Genomic DNA, 9,456 nt, shown 5'->3' with positions numbered 1-9,456 from the left:
CTTAACACTTAAATTGGCTACATGGCTATCGTGTGCTGTGCCAGGAAATTAGCCGAGTGCAAGGCTACCCATGAACCGTGTAATATTTCTCACAAATTACAGGACAGGAATATACAGAAGACCGCACACTATAAGAAGAGGGTGACGGATGGAAAGAATGTCATAATAAATGTGGAAGAAAAAAGTTATGTTAATAGAAGTTTTAAAATAATAATTGCATGAGTGTCTGGGTTTGCATTGATTTGTACCTTCACACATATCAATAAGGTACTACAGCTGATATGAAACAGCAGCTATAGTTCACTGTGTTAATTCTGTTCCAAAACCAAGTGGAATTTAAAGGTGCTGTTCCCCTTCGACAAATAATTATTTGAGCTTTCTGCTTGTCTAATAAATAAACTTTATTAGATCTGTTATTTTACTCTTTCCTTTCAAAGTTGAATTCCATATGCAATAATATGTCTGTGCCTGCCTTTATTGCACATGACAATTAAGTGTTCCCGGCAAACTTATGAATAAGGCAAAATTTTACAAAGACTTATTTCTGGGATGGGACTGGGTATTCGACTGTGCTACAGATTGTAAGCTCTTTAAGCAGGGCTCTCCTCATTTGTTATGTCCTGTATATCCATGTACAACGCTACGGAATATGATGGTGCTATAGAAAACAATAAATAATAATAATAATTCACAATCTAGTTATTAAAGTATTCAGCAAAGCAGGAAGGACAGCACCTTTGACTTCAAATACGTACTTATGGCCCAAATGTATATAATAAATAATTATTATGATTATGCCCTATAATAATGAGAACCTCATCTGCAGTTAAACATTCTATCCTGATACAAAATATATGATACACTTATATGATAAATACAACTGTCTATGTAAATAAACACATCATTAACTTTTAATGGTCTAATTAATCATAATAAGAAGGCATTCATTGTTGTCAGAAACATGATTTCTATGGACCTGTCACAAAAAAAAAGGTGAATCTGACTTACAGACCTGCTGAGAAAGCTGCCACTAGAGGGCAAACGAACCAATCAACAACATTGAAACAATGAAGACCAAGAAAGCTGCCGGTGGCAGCCAATCACAATCCTTGTGTCATTATACCAGGAAGTGAATTGCAGTAGCTGGCTGTGGGGTGTGTTTACTTGGTTCGTGTCACTGCGTGGAATATGGGGAAGTCAATGTTTGTTACAGTGGGGACCACAAGCTTTGACGAGCTCATTTCTCGCGTGTCGTCAGAGCAGATTGTTGATGTAAGAAAACATTAGCTTTACGCCAGCTATATTTATGTGCTTATTGTATTATTGGTATCAAGGGAAGGGTTGGAGGGTATTCTCCATTGCTCACCTCTTTGTCCATCGAAGAGTTATCCTTTTACTTTGTCCTCAAGGATGTGTGTGATTATTTTCTTTATATATCCTAAATGCAACTTTGTATTTATTATCATAAATATAACACAAAACAAACAGCACATACCGTGTTTCCCCGAAAGTAAGACAGTGTCTTACTTTCTTTTTATCCCTAAAAGCCCCACTATGTCTTACTTTCGGGGTATGTCTTATATTGGGAAAAAATTGAGAGTGATGGGAGTTATGATGTACTTTTAGAGCATAATTAGATCATGAAAAAGACATTGGAAATGGTACACCATAACACCCATCACTCTCACACACTTACCAATCAACACACCTACCAATCCACACGTATACCAATCCACACACATATACACCAATCCACACGTATACACAAATCCACACACATATACACTAATCCACACACATATACCAATCCACACACATATACACCAATCCACACACATATACACCAATCCACACACACATACACCAATCCACACACATATACACCAATCCACACACACATACACCAATCCACACACACATATACACCAATCCACACACATACACCAATCCACACACATATACACCAATCCACTCTCACTTAATGCTTTCCTACCTTTCCTTTCTTCTTTCAGCTTCTTTTCCTCCTCTTCGCTCCTCTTCTTCAGTTCTGTCTTCTTCCTGGTTCAGAGGGCACGGACAGCGGTGGGCGCGGCTTCAGTGTTGTGCGCCGGGATCTGACAAGAAACCCCGGCGCACAACAGCTGTTGCCGCGCAGATCACAAGGGAGCGGTATCGGAGGTCATTAACAGACCTCCGGCTCCCTTGAGTGATTTTAAGCCGGGTTGAACCCGGCTTAAAATCACTCAAGGGAGCCGGAGGTCTGTTAAAGACCTCCGATACCGCTCCCTTGCGAGCCTGCTCCTCCAGCGGCGGACATTACTGTCCGTCTCTGGAGGGGTGCCGGGTGCCGCAGGTTGGCACCCCCTGGAGTGTGGCGCCCTGTGCGGTCGCACACCCCAAAGGTCGGCCCTGCTCTAAGGGGCCGGCCTTAGGGGTCTGCGGCCGCACAGGGTTTAAATAAAAACATCGGGGGTTTTTTTCAACTTTATTTAACATCCTCCATGTTAAATAAAGTTAAAAAAACTTTATTTAACATGGAGGATGTTAAATAAAGTTAAAAAAAAACCCCGATGTTTTAATTTAAATCCTGTGCGGCCGCAGACACGTAAGGCCGGCCTTGGTGGGGACTTCCCGGCCCCTTAGAGTGGCGGACCCGGCAAATCCCCCGTGTTTCCCCGAAAGTAAGACATATGTCTTACTTTCGGGGTACGGCTTATATTAGCCGACCCCTCTGAAACCCCCGATACGTCTTACAATCGGGGGTGTCTTACTATCGGGGAAACACGGTAACATTATACATATCGCCCTGGCTGGTTCTGCTGGTCACAAGCAATAGTATTCTAATAATATACTGGGCTTTTTATATCTATACATACTTCTGCCCTGCTGCTGTTCTGCTTGCTGAAGGTCTATGATATGTATTTTAGGCCATTTTGGCACTATTGGCACCCATGGCAAGGAAAGGAGTCTAGTGGTTGTGTACAGTGGTTCACATAGAAACATTCTAGTAGTAGAGGTGGGCTAGGAGGATATCAGTTTAATCATATTAGGAACTATCATGCTATATACCGTAAATCACATAGAAGCAGTCTGGAAGGTAAAGTACGTAAATCCAGATTTAAGTAACACGATTATGAGAAGGAACATATAAAATAGAGATGAAATACAAGTGTTTAGTTATTTTGGCTTCATTATTCACAGGAAATACCAGCATCTGGATTGGGACTTTGTTGCATATTTTACATATATATGTTTATTTCAGATCCTCAAAGACCTTGGGTACGACAGACTGGTTCTTCAGATCGGTAGGGGAACAACCGAACCAAACTCTTACAGAACAGCTAAGTTCTCATTGGAAGTTTTCAGATACAAAGATTCCCTTGCTGAAGACCTAAAGAATGCCGACCTAGTCATTAGTCATGCTGGTATGTTGTTTGTTGGGACTGGACTGTTTCTGATTTTGTAAAAGTTGTTCATCTTTAAAGGGGAAAGTTTAATTTCAAAATTTCTGTGGCAGTGGATATTGCCATAACAAGGTTCAATACAAGACCAAGGACGGCACCTTCCAATACTTAGACACACCTAATTACAAGCTTTGATTTTGGTTTCCGTTGGTGATTAGTAAATAACACCCCAATGTATTTTTATTCATATAAGACAATCAAGACCATCGTGTGTTTATTGGACCAAGAGAATGTTTAAAATGACATCATTACAGGGGCATTCTTTTCCTTGAGAGGATGCAGTGCAGGCACTGACAGAATTTGTATTTGCTCCAGATGACCTAAATCAAAGAAAGCATAGAAAATACTAAAAAAATATATCTTTTCTATCTGCAATGTAAAAGTGAAATTGTGTTACCTAGCCCATTCATTCTTGGCAGTCATTGACTTTTGCAGTTGTATTGTTCAGGTGCTGGAAGTTGCTTGGAAACCCTTGGTGAAAGAAAACCTCTTATTGTTGTGATTAACGAAAAGCTTATGTCCAATCATCAACTCGAACTGGCAAAGCAGCTTCATAAAGATGGACACCTCTACTACTGCACATGCAGGTATTGCTAAATTCTTAGCACAATAAAAGACGTGAGTGCCCCCCACTGGTCTTAAGCTTAGATTTATCTCTAATATTATAAAAATGAAAGGTGGCACGTGTGATATATAAGGTTAATTTTTGGTGTAATGTTGAGAAGTTAATGCAGGCTGTTGGTATGACAATTATGAGCCAAAAAATAGGCTTCAAAAGCAATTATATGAGCCATGGATGCCTGCTTCCTGGAATTTGTCCAACTTCTATTCTGTGTATGTTATATCTACTATACATAACTTTCGCTGAATAACCTGGTATCTTAAGAATTGTTAGATACTGCAGTGAAACATATATTTTTGGAAAGTAACATGTTTTTTTCCGATACAGCACCCTTGGAAACACCCTGCAAACAATGGATCTTTCAGCTCTGAAACCCTTCCCACCGGGGCATCCTGAAATATTTGCTACCTTTTTAGATAAGGTTGTTGGATTCAAGTAACAGAAAGTTGAAAACTTGATTGTATTTTATTTTTATATTGCAATAGAATCTACAATTGTGTGTGTATATAGAAGTTAATAATAAAAACTGTTGGTTTTTTTTTAATTAACTGTGTTTATGCTTTTATGTCTCAACACCTTTAAGATCAGGGCTATTTTGCAACCCAGAGATCAGAGCATTTTGGCTGTTTATTAATGTACTTTTTTCTAAGATACCGTACTCACACCCATCCAGAATGACTATGTTTTAATGCTAATGAACGTGGATGAAATGTCTTTTTTTTTTTTACAATTACCCGAAAATATTTATTTATTTACTTGTTATGATTCTGAGACCCTTTCAAATGCATAAGATTTTCATCTATTTTAGGGGGGGGGGGACAAGGCAAGTATTAAGAACTGCACACTTTGTTTTGCTGGCGCTGTAACATCGTTTATGGTCACAGAGGGTAAACCAGACCTACAAAATTAAGTAGACAGCCCAGGGTATTTCACTAGTGTCATTGCCGCCACTGTTCCATAACTTCAGGCAACAACAATGTTTTTCCACACACGCACTTTACAATGTTGCTGTTGATTTAATGCACAAGATATGTAAAACTGCTGGGAAAAATAAGCTAATTTGTGTTCAGCACCATCCCTTGCATATAGTGATGCTCAGAGTGGTGCCACAATGTTTAGACCAGGACGTACTATACCACCCTTATGGTCCGTTAGGACCAGCATTGAAAAATAACGATGATCAGCCTGGAGGTTGTTAACGTTCGACCTGGCATCTAGACATACTGGCATGGAGGGCAATTTGGCTGCATGTTACTATACGTGCTACTGTGGCTGTAAGTTAAATTCCAAGATGAAAAAAAGATCCAGAATCTTACTATCTGAGCAACCTGGAGTCAATCCCCCTGGATTATATTCTGATAAGATTTAGGATCATTGTAGTTTCAAAGTGATCACAGAATGTAGAAATAGAAAGGTATAAAAAACTGTATACAAACATACATTTGGTAAATAATGGGCAATTAACTATGTAGCCATGGTGAATGTCAATGATGCTGGCTGCCGTTATCATATGTTTGTTAAACCATGATTCCTCTTATCCATGTTTGATGAACCTGCACAAATTATACATCAGGGGAGGTAGTGCCTCCTTTAAAATCATAGAAATACATAAAACATTATAGTAATTAGTAGTAATAGTAGATAATAAAAAAACAATACCAAAATAGAAAAAAGTGTTTTGTTTTTTCCAATGTTGCTGAAAAATTTCTTTCTCAGTTTGAATCTACAACCAGCAGTGGCTGTAGGTTCACAATGAGAAAAGAGTTTTTACACCCCTTAGGACTAACTTATCCACCATGTTTATGCAATAAAAGTGAGGATTTATACTTTTAAAAAATAAAGTTTATTATAATGAGCAAGTGTCAAAATTAGTGCTGTATCTTCCTAAAAATCCTGTCATGGAAAGAGTTAAAGTAAAAGCATTTTTTAAATACCCAAGAGGTGTCTAATTTTAAAAAAAAAAATGAATAGTTTGATGGGGTAAATTGCCCCATTGACTGCCCGGGCTCAAAGATAGGGCACAGGCACAGACTGACCAAAATGGGAGGGAGTGTTGTTTGGAGTTTTTGGGTACTATTAGTACATACCCTACTTTGATTTATTTGGACTATTCTGGTTTTAGCAAAAAATTAAGAAGAAAAAGAATAATTTTGGAAAAAGCATATTACAATTTGTGACCATCCTATCATTATCAATGTCCGATTTAAAGGGTATGCTTTTTTAATCTATCGATCGGTTAGCTCCATTGTTAGCAGACATTCCGTTACTTCCTCATTACATGTTACAAAGACTTCGACTGATACAAATTGAACAGGCATGGTGGTAGTGGATTTGTCTAACATACATGTACTTGGCTGCTGCTTAAATGAGAGGGTTACCGAGTAAGTTCAGGAAGTATACTTCTTCCGTCTTTCAGTAAAGACAACTGGGGCGGCTAGAAAATGGGAATGAAGTCTCATTTATTAATGGCAGTAGCAAGAAATGATGCATACAAAAATGTATTGGAGTCTCTGATAAATGTGTTCCTTTATGCTTTAGAAAATGAAACAAAAAACATAGTCAAGCAAAATCTATTTTGTTAATCCTCTAATAAATTGGCCAACATAAAATATTGAAACAGGTCAACCAGATGGGAAGATCCATGGTACCTGGACCGTTGGGGGTTACAGTAACAATTACCAATTCTTCTGGAGGGTGGTAGAAGTTATATATAGCCACCATGGCAGCCATTGGAATGTTTCTGCGGAGACTAGTATGAGTCTGACCACACTTGTGTTTGCCAGCAAACCATCAAATTCATCTAAAGCAGGGTTAGTGTTTGCAAGTAGAAGCCACACAAATTCTGTGTCAATGGGGGAAAAAGGAGGACCATAGCTCTGAAGAAATAGAGATCCGGTAGGCTACCAAGAATTAAGTATTTATGGACAAGGTCATTGCCCTTATATTGTGTACTAGAAGGGCCATGTAAAGAGAAAAGTATTTTTGTTTTATAGAGGGTAATTCCCAAATTGGTGAGAGGGTAGAATCTGACAAGATACACCGGTGGCCCATCTTAAGAAATACACATCTTAAGTGATTGCAGGCCGACTGAGTTAGAATTATATGATTTCACAAGACGTGTACCACTCTGTCAAGGTATGTGGCCTTGATGCATAATGTGGGCTGGAGAAGAAAATGAACCCTTAAGTCTGCTGACTGCGTTTGCATTTTTTCTCACGTGCAAGGCCAAGCAATGTTGCTAATAGTCTTGATTATAAGATGCAGGACTGGAGTCCATCTTCTGCGGAGAAATGTTGGCTGCGGTAAAGTAGTGGCTCTCAGTTAACTGTCTGGCTCTGGAGAATTTTGGGGGGCTCAGGATTTTTAAGCCCTGGTCCTTTAGGCCAAACATAACCCACAGGTGTTTTTCATTTTGACCCTTCAAGGTAGGTGTACTGTGATTCCACCACATATTTTAGCTCTAACACAATTGCTTTATGGGGCAATGTATCAAAGTTGCAAAATTAAAAAAGCGGGTGGATCACCACAGCAACCAATGAGTTTCCATTGTTCACACCCGAATGGCAAAAAATCTAAATGCATTGTGGTTTCCAAAAAAGACACCAGTGTTAATTTAAAGGATTGGCCTGTTGCCTATACGGTTCTTGTTAAAAAAAGTTAAAAAGATACGCAGTGTAGTCACTCTGGCCAATAAAAGGGTTAATCAGACACTGGACAACCATACTGAGCAAAAAAAAAAAAGCGTGTCTGAAATTGAGTAAAGAACCTTGTTTTTAAATTGACGCACAACTAGGGAAATTACCAAAAATCAAATAACATTATAAATCTATAAATACACTTAAATGAGGACAAACTACTCCATTCCTCATAGGCACCAAGCAAGCAAAATTACAAGGCTCTTCACTATGGCACAGGTAAGTCACATACACTGGTGACTTCAATTTCATTCATGATTACTTTGACTTCCACCAATCACAGTATCTGATTGGTTGGTATTTTCCAAGAGTCGTGACAAATACATTTATAGATTGTAAGTACCTTTGAGCAGGGCCCTCCACACCTGTTGTTCTGTAATTTGTTATGTTATATACCCCGTATTACAAACTGTCTACCCATTGTACAGCGCTACAGAATATGATGGCGCTATATAAAACAATAAATGCTAATAATGGACTGTTCAAAGCTATATTTCTTAGGAGACATCAGGTGCAGGAAGACGGCTCCCTATGAAACATTACTATTTAGGCTCAATACAGAATGGTCCACTGTTGGTCACTTATTGTGAAGGATTTCCTCACCTGCTCCTAAGTAATTGTGCCTTAAAGTAAATTTTGGATTTGAATGCCCAGTTTGCTCTTTAATTATCTCAGGTGGAGCTGCCAGAAACACTGATCTTTATTGATTGAACGTCATGTGCTGAACCTTCAGGGATTATGTGTTCTTCAAGATCAGGATCCATCATGCAGACATTCTCAGCCATGAATCTTTGGGCTTGACATGTGAATAGCTTGGTTTACATTGAGGCCCAAACAGATCTCAATGTTACATCATTATGTTTACAATCAAAAAGTTAAACTCATAAATAATTATGTAGTAACAACCCAACAGTCCTTGCATTTTCAATTTAAATAATCAGTATTTTGCTATGAATGGACCTTATATGTTTCTTGCCACCAAATAGTTTTTCTCCAAGTGTATTAGAAACGTCAAATAAAATGTTTTAGTTTACGTGACATTCATTCATATTCACAGATAATGTAGGTATTTGACTTAAGAGGGCTGTTTGGCTTTACCTTTTTCCATAAAATCGTGAATTTATTCAGGTTTTTGTGACTTTAACCAGTATTATGACGCAACCTGCTGTTGAAAACCGACTTTATCTGTTGTTTGTTCCAACGCTGCCAAAAGAGGAGTTTGATGCTTTTCAATGGATGAGCTCATCGTGTTTTGTGTTGATCGCCATATCGTATATGTGTTGTGCTGAAAGAGTTAATTGGCTTTGCAATTTGACATCAGGTGTGACCGCGGCAAGTGTTAGATTAGTGGATTGTTCTTAAAGTGGGGTTTTTAATTCAAAGGGGGTTACTACAGGCCGGTGACTGCCCCCCTATTGGGGGTGTATGAGATTCAATCAGCCCATATACCGGACCGCTGACCTAGCTCAGGCTTCGCTTTAGAATGCTCAGCTATGTATGATCCCGGATACACATACACGTTTACCCCGCATTAACGCATGTATGTATTGCACTGCAGGGTCGCTCTACGTTTCGGCCGTCTCGACCCTCCTCACTGGACGTTGCACTGCAGAGGGCAGACTGGCTCACCTCTGACCGTGAAGGGGTTATATAAATAAGCGAGTCCCGGGGGCCG

At 39.0% G+C, this 9,456-nt stretch overlaps 1 protein-coding gene across 1 annotated transcript; it reads left to right on the top strand.

Annotated features, from left to right (window-relative positions):
- Positions 1 to 1,135: 1,135 nt before the first annotated feature.
- On the top strand, positions 1,136 to 4,626 carry LOC128502746 (UDP-N-acetylglucosamine transferase subunit ALG13 homolog). Its single transcript, XM_053472651.1, has 4 exons — positions 1,136 to 1,272; positions 3,263 to 3,425; positions 3,913 to 4,051; positions 4,414 to 4,626. The coding sequence occupies exons 1-4, from the start codon at positions 1,189 to 1,191 to the stop codon at positions 4,523 to 4,525; spliced, it is 498 nt and encodes a 165-aa protein (XP_053328626.1). The 5' UTR covers positions 1,136 to 1,188; the 3' UTR covers positions 4,526 to 4,626.
- Positions 4,627 to 9,456: the final 4,830 nt, after the last annotated feature.

This window comes from Spea bombifrons, chromosome 8 (genome assembly GCF_027358695.1).
Source record: "Spea bombifrons isolate aSpeBom1 chromosome 8, aSpeBom1.2.pri, whole genome shotgun sequence".
Lineage (NCBI taxonomy): Eukaryota > Metazoa > Chordata > Amphibia > Anura > Pelobatidae > Spea > Spea bombifrons.
Note: the sequence above shows the minus strand (reverse complement) of the source record. Positions and strands in the feature narration are given on the sequence as shown.

What these genes read in the sequence shown, in the direction of transcription:
- LOC128502746 (XM_053472651.1), top strand. Translation starts at nt 1,189, where the DNA reads ATGGGGAAGTCAATGTTTGTTACAGTGGGGACCACAAGCTTTGACGAG. An exon ending in CGTCAGAGCAGATTGTTGAT is followed by an intron (nt 1,273 to 3,262) that starts GTAAGAAAACAT and finishes TGTTTATTTCAG; the next exon opens with ATCCTCAAAGACCTTGGGTA. An exon ending in CCTAGTCATTAGTCATGCTG is followed by an intron (nt 3,426 to 3,912) that starts GTATGTTGTTTG and finishes TGTATTGTTCAG; the next exon opens with GTGCTGGAAGTTGCTTGGAA.